The sequence below is a fragment of the Diabrotica undecimpunctata genome, chromosome 4 (genome assembly GCF_040954645.1).
Source record: "Diabrotica undecimpunctata isolate CICGRU chromosome 4, icDiaUnde3, whole genome shotgun sequence".
Lineage (NCBI taxonomy): Eukaryota > Metazoa > Arthropoda > Insecta > Coleoptera > Chrysomelidae > Diabrotica > Diabrotica undecimpunctata.
Window position 1 is genome coordinate 54,101,562 of NC_092806.1, and position 16,106 is coordinate 54,117,667.

At 34.5% G+C, this 16,106-nt stretch overlaps 1 protein-coding gene across 1 annotated transcript in view; it reads right to left on the reverse strand.

The window, feature by feature from the left end:
• mspo (M-spondin) overlaps window positions 1-16,106 on the reverse strand; it is a 150,186-nt gene that overhangs the window by 21,419 nt on the left and 112,661 nt on the right. Inside the window, exon 6 of the mRNA XM_072528321.1 lies at window positions 2,006-2,169. Coding sequence (XP_072384422.1) covers window positions 2,006-2,169 — 164 coding nt within the window. The remainder of the gene's footprint in view (window positions 1-2,005; window positions 2,170-16,106) is intronic.

Consider the following 16,106-nt stretch of genomic DNA (forward strand, 5'->3'; position numbering starts at 1 on the left):
TTGTTTTAATCGATAAATCAGGAAAACCCATATAAACCTTAAGTACTACCTGATCTTGGAAGCAAAACTTCCTTTATAACTTAATATATTTCGAAAAAAATTAATTCCGAAACTTTTCGCAGGGAATTACAAATTTGTGCTATTTCCTAAAGCTCTTTCACTTTGCAATCAACGGCGACGATCATATTTTATTTACCTGCTTTCGAATGCAATCTTAACTTGAATTTGTTCAGTCAGTCCAAAAATAACTTGTCAACTACCATAATTCGACATAAACTCCAGTACACTCAATATATGCAAAGATCTCACTCTCGATGAGAAATACTTTTATAAAAAATCCAATATTAAAATTTTAATAGGAGCCTACTCTTACTATAATATTCTTAAACCCGGTCTTATAAAATTAGGATATAATCTCTTTACTCTTTTCAACACAATCTTTGGGTGGGTAATCGCCGGTAATACTCTAAACAAGGCTCATTTCAAAAAAAAATATCTCTCTAGTTGTTCAAACTTAGGACGCCCACTCTAGAAACTCAAATCTCAGTGCTCTCAATTTACCTTAAAAATCATCACCTGGGCATTTCAAGCTTGCCAAATTATTTCCCACTGCAAAAAGCATTTCAAATATCTTAAAAATGATTAAAAAATAATCCTTCTTTTTCAAAGAATACATACAATTCATTGACCAATGCATTTCTCGGAATTACGCTAAATATATTCCTCTCACCCTCCAAAGCATAATTTTATTTTCAAGATACGTTGCTACCACGGAGGAAGCTACGTTATTGTTAGTTGTTCTCCTGGAAACCATCAGGGTCTTCTAACTCTATTGGTAAAAATTAGTCGCATTGTTTCTGCAGTGATCCTTTCCCAAGTTAAGATGCTTCTGTTATAACTTGACTGCACCGTACTGATGACGACCAAATAGTCAGAAACATGTATTTAGGGTTGCCTTCCATCGATATACCTATTTTGTTTTTTGTTTTTCATTTTGTGAGTCATGCCATTACATTTTACCTTATTATTAACTCGCCACCTTTTATTATATATTTGTGTTACACGTTTTAACGTTTAGCATTTTTATCCTCAAGTAGCTGTAGTTTACTCCGTGTTTATGTTAGTTGTTGCCCTAGAAACCATGAGGGTCCTCTAACTCTATTGTCACAAATTGGTCGCGTTGCTCCTGTAATGATTCTTTCCCAAGTTAACATGCTTCTTTTTTAACTTGGCTGCACCGCACTGATGACGACCAAATAGTCAGAAATACGTATTTAGGGTTGCGTTTCATCGATATACCTTTTTTATTTGCCTTTCCTGTTTGCGAGACATCCCATTACATTTTACCTTTACTGAAATCTCCACTTCAATATCACTTCAATCGTATACAATAATTTTTATTTTATGTAGTCAGGAATATCTTAAAAAGATAAAACAAAGGACTAGAAGCGCCTAATCGTCTCAATATTTTTTTTAATTTAAACTCCGTACAACTAAATTTAAACATAATGGTTAAAAGCTTACTACAATGCTAAATTATAGTGTTCCTAATCAAGTGTTCAAAATGTTGTAAAATGATTGTTGTTGGCCAGTAATTTAATAAGTAATTTGCCATCCCAGTGCCTGTCTGATAACTTGTCTTAATCTACTCTATTTATAAGAAAGTTTTTATGTTGATGCTAAGGATCTATTATGTCTCAAATTGTCTTGAGAAGACAATAATTTATTTCTGTCTTTTTGTATCAAAGAAAGCTGCAAGTATAATATTTGTTCGGATGTCAAATTCATGTATAATTAAAATATTCTCAAGCTTTAAACAAAAAACATTGCACATTTTCCTTCCCGGACCAAAGCGTCTCCTTCCATGTTCATTATTGTCATTCGTGAAACAAGAAAATCCCGCTTAGAGCCATCTGACATAACATCCTTTGTTATCTCGACGGGAAACAACAAAATGAAACTCATTTACCGCAATTGTAGATAAATAAAAGGTTGCGAAACTTACGGAATTTCTTCGGGTAACTTTTCTTAACTTTGTGGTATTTCTTGTGCTTCTTATCCTTATGTGCCAGATACGAGTCCGCTATGCTATTCATGATGGCGTTTTTGTTTCCTCTCGGTACGACGGCCGGAATCGCCGCCGATGTTACTGTATCGTCTCGTTGGCTTCTGAAACAAATAGAAAGATAAACTAATTAAAACAAATAATTTTAAAAACAAAAAGAGGAAATTAAAAATGCACGATGAAAAAAAGGCTAGGTTATGACTAAAGATTTTTTTAAATTTTTTATTTATTCATTGCTTATTACTTTCTTCCAGAAATGTAAACAGACTAATAATAATAAAATGTTTTAAGAAATAGGGCTAAGAGCAAGTACTGTTCTCTGATAGTTATCTGGAATTAATCTAAAAATATTTTCTGAAGTATGTATTCGTTCTATTTCCAGACCTAGACCAGAATTTGTCATTTCTAGTATTTTAGATGACAACGTCTGGAGAATTTCGGTAATCCTTATATGCTGGTCTTGGTGGAAATTAGTTTAATATTTCATTTGTTTCAGTTATCATGTCATAGACTAACGCTTCGATAAATTTTTTTAGGGTCAAAAATTGAGTCACAATTTAATGACATTTTCGGAGTATTATATACACGTGTCCAGAAATTCTTCTTACATATGAAGACCACAGATTCCTTAGATAATTTTAAGACAATCTACCCCATTTTCCTAGTTCGAAAGTACTTAGTGCCTACTACGTAGGCAACTTGGAGTAGCCATCAAAGCCGCAAACAACGAAACCTTCGAACATTACATTACAAACCTTACAGCAAATGACCAGACGTTATGGAAGGCGACTAAGAAGCTTAAGAAACCATACACAACTATTCCTCCTATCACTAAACACTCCACCGACGACTTTAGAGAAAAATTTTGAATCATGCTAATTTTTATTTCTAAACGAGTGTTTCCCCAGATTACTTTTTTTATTTATGATTTTATGTATATGATCTTTTTTCTAATAGAATCTAAATGTTGGAATACATTATTTGACATACTGTGGTGTTTGGGAGAAACATGATAACTCCAAAATAGCGAAAATTTTGTTAAGTCCTGCACTGCATTTTTTTTTGATCTATTTTCGTTTGATCTGACTATGGTATGTCCATTACATCTAGAAAACGTGCCACAGCTTGGTATAATATTGATAAGTCCCTATTGTTCAAATTTTGTTTGGTATGGTCCTGTTAAAATATTATATTATGTACCCGAAAATAAAACTAGACAATAACGTTTTGGTTCATATATCATAATTGGTACTTATCATGTCTAAATCAAATAATATGCACATTCTCTTGGTAAAACATTTTGGTCCATATGTGATAATTGATACTTATCATAATTATATCAAATAATATGCAAATTATTTTGGCAATTTTATGCTATGTTCCACTTAACATCTTTGATTCAAATAAATATTATATTTAAGTAGCATTTTCTGTAAGTTTTTTTATGTAAGTGGTAAATAACATGAATATATCAAACTTTTCTTTTCGTTGTTCTGTACTTATCATAATTATTCATGAGCATTTGGTCGTATTCACGAACGTGTCGATTGCATTGTGTTAGTGTTAAGGTCTATCGATGGCTATTTTGTTACACATCTGCTGAATTAGCTTCTGAAGTAACTCCTGGTGATGATTTTAGTTCTGAATCTAGCGATTTGTGGGAACCATCAGATTCTGAACATGGACATGGAAAAGCGGATTCCGAAGACCCTCAAAACGAGTTAGATGATCACTTTCCTTTGGCGCAAATAACTACAAAAAAAAAAGAAAACAGGGCCAGGGTTCAATGCAACGGAAATTAAAAAAAGGTGGTTCTGATAAAAAAAGAAAGGGTAAGGAATACATACCTTACCGAAACTTGGCAACTAGGGATACACAGAAACGTTATTTGGCTAGTTTAATAACAGTAAAACCTAAAGAAAGAACACGGCGTGGTAACTCAGTCAAAAATAGGCGATTGTTGGCGGATATGGATGGTAATATCTTTAAATGTTGCTTTTTGAAAGTATTTGGCGAAACGAGCGGTTTCTTAGATGACGTTGTTAAAAAAAAGAAAGCAGCTCCTGCTTCTATCATACTTAAGTCCGATTTAAGAGGTATACAGCCTTCAGGTAACAAGCGATCAAAAGCAGATATCTCATTTTCTTGAAATTTTATTAATACATTTCCAAAATATGAAAGCCACTACAGTAGAAGTCACACTTCAAAGCAGTATTCAGGACAAGAATTAAATTTACAAATCTTATATAAGCTATATAAAAAAAATTCAATGACACAAAATCTAATGCAACTGACGCCCCCTTGAGTTTAAGTGTTTTTCGAAACTTATTTAAAAATCTCAATTTAAAGTTTAAGAAGCCATCTAATGACACTTGCAAAATCTGTGATTCATTATTTCTGAAAATAAAAAGCTGTGCCTCCGAAAAAGAAAAACAAAGATTAGAAAATGAACGCCAACAACACCAAGATAAGGCTTCCTTTCAGTATACAACAAAACAAGGCGACAAAGAAGAAAGTATACGAAGCTTAGGCAAGCTTGTAGTAGTTGCATTTGATTTGCAGAAGTGTTTGGCTACACCTCATTTGACATCTAGTGTAGCTTTCTATAAAAGAAAGTTATGGACTTTCAATTTGACGATCCGCAATATCACCGCAAAACGGACATATTGTTATATGTGGCACGAAGGTATAGCTCAACGAGGAACTGATGAGATCGCATCTTGCTTATTTCAGTTTATTAAAGACTTGCCAGAACAGGTAGAAAAACTAGTCCTTTATTCTGATACGTGCCCAGGTCAAAATCGAAATAATATATTACCGATTATGTCTTTAAAAGCACTTGAAGAAAAGGAAACTTTAAAAGAAATTCATCATAAGTTCCTATTTCCTGGTCATACTCATTTAGAATGTGATACAGACCATGCTACCATAGAGAGATTTGTGAAAAAAAGAAACGCCACAATTTCAGTTCCACAGGACTGGGCATCAGTAATTAAAATGACGAGACATCGTTTTGACGTAAAAATTATGAAACAAACTGACTTTTTCGGATTTTCCAAACTTCTAACAACGCATTTTATGAAAAGAAATGTTGATAAAGATAAAAATTCTTTTGTTTGGAACAGCGTATTTTGGCTAAATTACAAAAAGGATACTGATATAGGCTTCAAATAGACATTAGATCCCAATGAACCGTTTGGTTTAATGTCTATGCTAAGAAGAGGCAGGTCAACTTCCATGTCTAATATTCAGATACTTCCAGCTTATAATGATCCTCTACCCATAGACTATTTAAAATATAAAGATATTCTCGACCTACTACCCTTTATAGATCCAATCTATCATCGATTTTACCATTCGCTTAAACACACTCAAACCAGTACCACACAATATACAAGCGACAGTGATGAGAATTTCGACGCGTAAATTTTAATTTGGTAAAAGTAAAACCATATATTTCCACAGCACTGTTTTCCAATACAAAGAAATTGACCAATAATAGTTTAAGTTTTCTCTTCTTTGACCGTTATCTCCATTAAAATACTTTTTAAATCTCTATATTTTTGATCTTCTTCTTCACGTGCCATCTCCGCGACGGAGGTTGGCAATCATCATGGCTATTCTGATCTTAGATGCTGCTGCTCTGAATAGTTCAATTGATGTGCATCCGTACCATTCCCTCAAGTTACGCAACCATGAGATTCTTCTTCTTCCTACACTTCTCTTGCCCTGGATTTTCCCTTGTATAATCAATTGAAGTAGGTTGTATCTCTCATTACGCATAACATGCCCCAGGTATTGCAGCTTTCGTGTCTTGATGGTTTCCAATACTTCCATTCTTTTGTTGATTCTTCTCATGACTTCGTTGTTTGTTACATGCTCGGTCCATAATATCTTCAAGATTCTTCTATACACCCACATTTCAAATGCTTCCAACTTTTTAGCAGTCGTTAAGTGTCCATGCTTCTATCCCATAAAGCAGAGTCGAGAAAATATAGCACCTTGCCAGCCTAACTCTCAAGTCCAATTTCAGTTCTCTTGCACAAAGTACCTTTCTCATTTTATTGAAGTTTATACGTGCTTTCTCTATTCGAACTTTGATTTCTTTGGAGTAATCGTTTGTGTGATTAATTATTGTGTCAAGATAGTGGTAGTTTCCAACTTGTTCTAAAGCACTACCGTTAATTGTCAGGCTTTCACCATTATTTTGGGTTTTTGATATCCTCATAAATTTGGTTTTCTTGGTGTTTATTGATAATCCATATTCCTCTCCATACTCAACTATCTTGTTCATTAGCTTTTGGAGGTCTCGGAGGTTGTCTGTTATAATGATAGTATCGTCCGCATATCTAATGTTGTTAATTGGTGTTCCATTGACCTTGATTCCTGCTGTTTCTCCCTCAAGAGCTCTTTTCATAATTTCTTCAGAGTATGCATTGAATAGTAGTGGTGACAATACACACCCCTGTCGCACTCCTCTTTTAACTTCGAACTCTTCTGATTTGTGTTCCTTAATGCGTACTTGTGCCTGCTGTTTATAATATAGATTTGTTATAATTCGAAGGTCATTGTGTTGTATTTGTTTTGTTTTGAGGATGTCCATTAGCTCTTTGTGGCGGACTTTGTCGAAAGCTTTGTTGTAGTCTATGAAACAGACGTACATATCTTGGTTCACATCCAAGCATCTCTGGATTAGTACGTTGAATGCAAATAGAGCTTCACGGGTACCTACGCCATTACGGAATCCAAATTGAGTTTCTTCAATATCCATATCAAGTGTTTTGTAAATGCGTTTATGAATGATCTTTAAAAACAATTTAAGTGTGTGAGACATCAGGCTTATGGTACGGTGGTCGGTGCATTCTCTAGCATTTTTCTTTTTTGGGAGACAAATGAATGTTGAGGTCAACCATTCGTTGGGTATGTCACCCGATTGATAAATTTTATTAAAAAGCTTTAAGAGGACATCAATGTACTCATTTTCTATTATTTTAAGGATATCAATAGGCAGTTGATCTGGCCCCGGGCTTTTTCCGTTTCTGGTGTTCTTTAGTGCATACATTATTTCTTCCTTTGTAATTTCTGCACTTGTTTCTCTGTCCTCAAAAGACAAGTCTTTTGGGTTTCCTCTTTCGTCGTCGAAGAGCTCTTCCATATACTCTTCCCATCGTTTTAGTTTTTCGTCAGTCGTTATCATATTTTTAATACAAATATGATATGTGCCATTATATCAAAAACAGAAATGTTAAAACATATTTCGTTTATTACATCTGTTATAGCACTTAATAAAGTATTTAATGAAATATATTTGGTTTTTTATTTTATTGCGTTCGATTTAAGAAACCTTCTTGAATGTTAAAATTGTCCTACCGAAAAACATGCATTTTGGAGTTATCATATGTCTCCCAAACACCACAGTTATGTTCTCAATGTTTATTCAGCTAAAGCAACAGTGTTAAACATTTAAAAAGGCAGGAATTAAAGGCAATGGGGTTTTAATTAATAGTATTTTATGTATGCTTATAACACTGTATTGATTGGCAACAGTGTACTAAGCAGACAAAAGTAAATTTATTTTTCTCCTACTAAAATCCCAAATATCGCGATTAGTAGCGAAAAATAATTTACGGTTTGTGTACACATGTTAAAAAGGCTTCGTAATAGAGCAGTGAGAAATTTCTCAAAAAAAAACTCGTTTTCAGTAAAAAACTAGTGTTTGAAGTAATAAAAGTAAGGTTATTTACAATTCGAAACAGTCATATTGGTGGAACCCTGTCCGTTAGTTTTGATATGTTTTGCTAAGTTAAAAATAATTCTGCTAACTGAAGACTGATGGGAAAGGGATTTTTGAGCGGCTGAAGCGGGCCTAGTTTCTTTCGCAGTCTTTAGAAACAGTTATGTTGCAAACTGACAGTGATGATAACGCGTCAGAAGGCAAGAAAAGAAAAGATAGAGGGTCAACTTCACCTTTCCCGCAGAGCAACAAAACTGCCAAAACCTCAAGCAAAAGAAAACCTAGTAAAGAAGATTCACAGGATGAGGACGACGTTCTGTGTATGTTCAAGAAGATGATAAGAGAACTGAAAGAAATCAGCAATGAAAATAAGGAATATAGAGAAGAGATAATAGCAATAAAAAAAATATTAAGATAAAGCAAGAATTGAAAGAAATAAAAGACAAATTAACCCAGGATGAAAACAAAGTAGAAACAATTGAAAAACAGACGAAAAGAAATAACATAGTAATTACGGGTCTATCAATAGTCGCAACAGATGAAACACTCATAAAAAATAACATAAAAGATTTTATATAAAAGCAGATAAAAGTGAATGTTGAAATAGAATCTGCATTAAAGCTAAAAAACAATATATGTCTGATACAAATGAAGGATTATGACCAAAAACAACGGCAATGAAATAAAAAACAAACTTAGATTTCTTACTGGAAAAAAAGATCTTTATCAACGATGATCTAACCGAAAAGGAAAGACACATCAGGCAGGAAATTATAAATAAAGGCCAGCTGCTGAAGCTGAAGCTGCAAGAGCTGAAGGTAAAAACGTGAAGATAGGGTACAAAAAACTAACTTTGGATGGCATAAAATAAAAATGGGCCGGAAATGGTACTTTCAAACGAGAAAATTCTAGAAATGTGAACCTAAAAAACGGCATATAGTAGTGGAAAAAAGAAAAGACGATCCATATTGCCGACGGACCCTGGCAACGATCAGGAAAATGAGTTTGAACATAAATAGCCAAACAAAAAATAAGAATACGTACCTAAATATTACATATTATATTATTATTATAAATAGGAAAGATCCTATGTAAATCAGACAAACAGTTCCTTGATAATCTAGTTGAACTTTTTAACAACATATAATAGCGGTAAAATCCCGGAGAACTGGCTGCAGTCAACATTTATTACAATCCCAAAGAAACCAAATGCCCAGATCTGTGATGACTACCGGCTTATAAGCTTGATCAATCATGTCACTAAAGCGTTCACTAAGATCATTCATAGAAGAATATATGATAAATGTGAGTCAAATATTGATAGATCGCAGTTTGGCTTTCGGAAAGCACTTGGAACTAGAGAAGCAATTTTCGCTCTCCAGGTGCTTATACAGCGGTGTAGAGACGTTGATAAGGACGTGTATTTGTGCTTTTTGGATTTTAAAAAAGCATTTGACAATGTCAATTCTATCAATGAACAATTGATAGATATTCTGCGAAAGACAGGTATTGACGACAAGGACATTCGAATTGTGGCAAACCTATACTGGGGTCAAACAGCAAGAGCAAAAATTGGCAACGAACTCACTGAAAGTGTGCAGATCAAAAGAGGTGTCCGTCAGGGGTGTATATTATCCCCACTCCTATTCAATATTTATTCCGAAGAAATATTTAACCAATGTATGGAAAATGCAAATGAGGGCATAAAAATAAACGGCGAGTTAACAAACAATATAAGATATGCCGACGACACGGTGATCCTTGCCAGTACCATAGACGAATTACAGCAGGTAATGGAAAGAATTTATTCAGTTAGTGAGGAATACGGCCTGAGCCTCAACTTAAAAGACAAGACAAAGTGGATGCTGATAAGCAGGAAGCAACAGCCTGCTCGACAGTTACGGATAAGTAACCTACTAATTGACCATGTAGAATCTTATGTGTACCTTGGCACCAACGTAAATGCAAAATGGGAACAGGCCACAGAAATTAAGGTGAGAATAGAACGAGCTAGAGCAGCATTTAGCAATATGAAAAAGCTCCTCATAAGCAGGGATTTGTCTCTTCCCCTAAAACTACATCTAGTAAAATGCTACATTTTTCCGATCTTACTGTGGTGTGGAGACCTGGATGCTGACGGAGACGCTCACGAGAAAACTAGAAGCATTCGAAATATGGGTGTACCGACGCATTCTTCGTATATCCTGGACCGAACATGTCACCAACATAGAGGTAATCCAAAGAATCGGAAAGGAGAAAGAAATCGTGAATACAATTAAACAAAGAAAGCTTGAATATCTAGGCCACATATTGAGACACGATAAGTACCGTCTGCTGCAATTGATTGTCCAGGGAAAAATAGACAGTAAGCGAGAGCCAGGCAGGAGAAGACACTCGTGGCTCCAAAATCTGAGGAAGTGGTTCGGGCTCACATCGGTCGAACTATTCAGAAGCGCCGCAAACAAGATCAGAATTGCCATGTTAATAGCCAACGTTCGCAACGGACAGGGCACTTGAAGAAGAAGACCTAAATATTGCACATGAAATGCACGAGGAGTATACAAAGATGGAGCATTAATTAACATAATAGAAGAACTTAAAAAATATAAAATACACATCTGAGCAATACAAGAAACACATTTGACTGGAAACAACATTGAAAAGATTACTCCATATACGTTTACACGTTTAAGTGGAGCCGATAAAGGGAATTTCGGAGTGGATTTTCTGGTACCTGAAGACGTGGAGCAGGTAAAATGATTCGTAGCAAAATCTGACAGAATGTGTGCAATTAGAATTAAAGGAAAAAAACATGATATCGCTGATAAATATACATGCTCCAATAGAAGAAAAAGGAGAAGAAGTGAAAGATAAATTTTATGGCGAATTAGAGTCATTGTCTGAAGAAATGCCTAGACAAGATATTAAAATTGTTATAGGCTACGCCAATGTAAAGGTCGGAAGAGAACACATATATAAAAAGATAACAGGGCGCGAAAGTAAACATATCAATACAAATGATAATGGCCAAAGATTGATTACATTCGCAATTGTAAACGGGATGAAAATAATGAGTACGCATTTCAGGAGAAAAAATATATACAAAGGAACATGGAAAATTCCGTGATCAAATAAAACTAATCAAATAGACCACATCTTTATACAAGAGAAATTCAAATTGCAAATTGCAAATTTACAAAAAATTGCAAAACTTTGAGGTAGTGCAGGATTATCAAAAGGATATACAAGAAACCTACGCAAAACAAAATAGTGCTACGGTGAGTAACATACAACAAAAGTTCTGGAATATACAAACACTATAGAGGAAGCAACGTCGAAGAACATACCAAGAACAAAAAGATTTAGAAAAAAACCACTGGTTCGATGACGAATGTAAAATAGAGATAAAAAAAGGTCAGATTTGAGATTAAAAAGTTTGCGAGGGCAAAAACAAGACGACCTAGAAAGTTATGCCGAACAACAAAAAAAAGTAAAGAAAGTAAAGAAAGTTCGGCTTTTTATCTAAAAAATGTACCAGCGATGCTATGTTTTCTGTATTACATGAGGTCTATCAAGCACTAAACAATAATCTTTATACTGCCATTGTTTTCTGTGACTTTGCCAAAGCTTTTAATTGTGAATATCACGACATTTTGATAAAAAAACTAAATTTCTACAGAATTTGAGGTATTTATTTGAATTGGTTCCAATCTTACTTGAGGAATAGGAAACAACTACTTAGAGCAAATGATACTGACTCTGATCACAAAAGCATTGTATGTGGAGTACCGCAAGGTTCAGTACTGGTTCCTCTACTCTTCCTTATCTTTATAAATGACATCACTAACTTAAAAATCGATGGAGAAATTTTTCTTTTTACTGGTGATACCAGTATTACCTGGAAGAACTCTAATATTGCAACTTTTCATGCAATTATAACTTCTGATCTACTTTAAATCAAAAGCTGGTCCGACTCTAATTTACTCTCTTTTAAGGTGGATAAGACAATAGCATTATACTATAAAGGAGCTCTTCAACCCTTGCTTTTTAATAACAGCCAGATCAGTAAAATTGATTCTGTAAAATTTCTTGGTATTTTTATAGACAGCGACCTTAAACGGTCCCTTCATATCGATTTGTTAAGTAAGAAACTAGCCACAGCCTGCTATGCAATAAGATCTGTTTCGAAGGAAATGAATCTAGCATCTTCAAAAATAACATACTTTTCTATGTTCGAGTAAGACCTAGTCATGACTACTCCACCAGAAATTTAAGATTTGATGTGTATTTACCGATCCCATCCACTGAGTTAGTAAAGAAATCTATATTATATTCGGCAAACAAATTATACAACCATCTCCCTTTGCAACTTAAATCTACAACTTCTTTCCTTAAGTTCCGTAAATTGACAAAAGCCTATCTATCTGAAAGACATTATTATTCAGTGGAACAGTTTCTTAACGAATAATTAAGAATGTACAGTACGTTTAGGTACAAGCAACAAATTTTTTATATATATTTGGGTATCACATACAGCAGCTTAAACTTATTCGTAAACTAGTTCGTAAGGTTTTATTATGCAATTTGCAATATACCTAGTTAAATTTTGCAATGTATTGTATATTTTATTTTGTGATCTATGATATATCTATGATATTAACGCTTTACGTAATTTTAGTAAATTTTTATTGTTATTATTATTATTATTATTTACCTTTTATAAGCTTTGTCCATAAAATTGTACAATTTTTTTGTACCAATTGTACAATATTTCTATTCTAACATCCTAAGGGCGCGGAAAAGAAAGAATATGGAAGATAAAGTAAAGCGTTTTAGACGGAGTGACTGGTGAAGAAAATTATAATATTTCTTAACCCCAAATAGTAATAAAAGAAATAACAAAGCCCAAGAGAAGAATCTGAAGAAATAATAAAAGATATGAAAAATCAAAAAAGCTCCGGAAAGAGCGGCATTGTGGCAGAGAATTTAAAATATGGAGAAGAGGCTTTAATATACCAATTTAGTGAGCTAAGACTAGAAGTGTGGGATGCCGAAGAAATCCCTTAAGAATGGAATAAGTCCATTAAAATTCCTATACACAAAAAGGGTGACAGAACTAAATGCTTACTTTACTTTTTCGTGTCTGGATCCGACTACAGTTTTTCTGCCCAATATCGGGCTACGCCTACACCCTTTGTATTTGCGAGACATAAATCATCGAGGGTGCACTGTGATGGGCAAAGTCTGCATACTCTCAGGTGCTCCATGTTCTGTATTTCCCCACAATCACAAAGTGCGTCGCTGTCTGTCTTGATGTCCCATTTAATGAGGTTCTGTTTAACAGGGGCAACACCTGTGCGTATGCGATTGAGTGTCCGCCAGGTTCTCCAGTCCAGGTTAGTTCCATTAGGTCGTTCTGGATGTAGGGGGAACAGTTCGGGTGGTTCGACGCTGACATTTCTCATAAACCTTTTCCTTAATATAAGTCGGCTGATTCCTGGCGTTTCGTCAAACCAGTATAATTGGTGCCTTTCATCAAAAATTTGCCTGAACTTTTTCACATATTATGAGACGCATCTACGGTCGTCTGGTAATGCGGATCTAGCTACCCGGTACAGTAGGGGTAGAGGGGTAGGCTTCATACAACCGGTAATTATTCTACATGTTTCATTTAATGCCGTGGTGACTTGTTGGGCGTGTCTAGATCTACCTCAGACAGGACAAGCATATTCCCCTGTTGAGAAAAATAAGACTTCTGCTGTTGTCTTCAAGACCTGGTGGTTTGCACCCCACTTGCTCCGTACAAGTTTCCGGGAAAGTTGTTTCTCGTAGAAACCTTTTGTCTTGTGCTCTACCAGTGGAATTTATACGTTAGTGATCGGTCTAGTATTACTCCAAGATATTTGGGACTATCAGTATGTTCTAACAGTTGTCGCTCCCAAGAAACATTCAGTTTTATATGGGCCAGTTGGTTGTTGAGATGGAATGCACATACTTGGGTTTTAGTAGGGTTTGGCTTTAATGAGTTTTGTTTGTAGTAAGTTGACATCATGTTTAAAGCTTTTTCCATTGTCGACTCTAGTTGGGTGAGTGTTTTCCCCTTTACGACTATACCAAGGTCGTCAGCGTAGACAAAACTCTTAGTCTGAGGGTGCATTGGTTAGTCGTTGGTGTAGATGTTAAATAAGGACGGCGCCAGAACGCTTCCTTGAGGTAGGCCATTTTTTTGGGTTCTCCATCTGCTCTTCTTTCCATTTAGCACACCGTAAAAACGTCTATAAACGTCAACAGTGATCTAATGATATTTACCAGGTCATAGTCAAGCATAGTGTTATAGATCTTAGTTAGCAAGGTTCTGTGGTTTATCGTATCATAGGCCGATGTGAGGTTTATAAGGCTACTCCCACTATCTCTTTCTGCTCAAATCTCTCCTGTATGTATTCTGTTAGGTTCAGCACTTAGCCTGTGCATGATTTACCTGTTCTGAAGCCTGATTATTGTGGGATTAGTTTTGCATCTAATGTTTCCTGGATGCTGTTTAAAATGACTGAATGCGTAAGCTATATGACTGAAAGAACTGAATGCGTAAACTATAGATAGGTAAATATCCTTGTTAGAGGTAATACGTAAAGTGCTTGCAATATTAATTGATTAGAAATATATGTAGAGAAGAATCTTGGGGAATTCCAGGGAGGATTTCGCAAGGAAAGATCAACAACCGATTAAATTTTTATGCTAAAAAAAATCCTGATCAATTGCTATGAATACAACATTTTAGCACAAGTACTTTTCATTGATTAAAAAGCCGCTTACGATACAATAGATAGAAATAAAATAATAGAAACGCTAAAAGAGTTTCAAGTGCCAGAAAAAATAGTAAGATGGGTAAAAATGACAATTAACGACTACACCGTCAAAATAAAAGTTAGAATTGAAAAAGCTCGTTTTAACTTTATATATAAAAAGTTTAGTAGATATTTGACATGAGCCATAAAAAGAGTGAATGCTGGATGAATGACATAAGAGTAAAAAAAATCATATTTTTATAACATATAATTTGCTTAAATCTTATAGTATCTACTTCATTATATTTTCATGATGACACGACAACACCCAGAATGGCCTTTCATAAATTTTCCTAAAGAATGAAAGCCGTGATGAATTTTATTGTTATGCATAATTTCCCCATAAAGATTTTATCACGATATTAAGTGAATTATTTTTATTATCTCAACTTTTCCACCCTATCTCTTCCGACTGTTCTGGAAACCATTTTATGATGCCAGCCTTTATTACGAAAAAATGCGCCACTTGCACGAAGACGGGATATCTCTTCGTTTAACAAGAATTTTCTCATTCATTTTTTTTTCTATATTATTATTTGGATAAAAAAGGGAAGGATCCGTGACCCAGATGGCGTAAAAGAATATAATGAAATAGGAAAAAAATGTAATACAGATGTTGTTTACTGAATGTTCCAATACTAATATAACATACCGCATTGCATCAGCCATTCTTCAAGACAGTGATAGTGATTGAGTATTGATAAGGCAGCGCACTGAATGAGAAAATATATCCTCTTTAATAAGGACGCAGTGGTAATGGTTTTGTCTTTACTTTGTTATGCAAAGAAAATCTTGTCCTTTTTTACGAGAAAACACTTTAATTCTGTGCTGGGGATTGCGACCTTTTACAAATTTTTAAAAAGGACGAGGGATCAAATAACCCATAATTTAAAAGAGGTTTTTATTACTTCCACAACCGTTTTAATTTTTTAAAATCGATCGATCGGTTACGGACGAATCGCGTTTTAATATTTAAAACAATTAAAAATAAGTAAAAGCCCAAACAGATTTAAACTAGTAAATATATTTTTCGAAACGACCTCTACTAATTTATATTTATAATAATGGATTTCAACCGAGATCTTACGTTTAATACCTCAGGCGCCATTCTCCGGCATTCGGACTATCGTACAACAAACAGTTGATTTTAGATAACCCCCGGAGGAAAAAACCCAAACGATTAAAATCTCTAGATCTAGTTGGCTCTTTTAACAACTCACGAACCTGAAAAGCATATTGAGGCGGTGCATCATCCTGCTGAAACATTATCTGATTCTGTCACAGGTTATCGTCTTTTAAAATTCATGATCATAGAGTTAATAGTATTTGATAATAATTCCAGGTAAGTAATTCCAACAATATGGTCTTCCAAAATTTAGTGGATTAACAGTTATGAGTATCTATTTCGCTATTCAATATAAAGGTGCACTGGTCAGAAAAATCGATATTGTAAAGCATATTT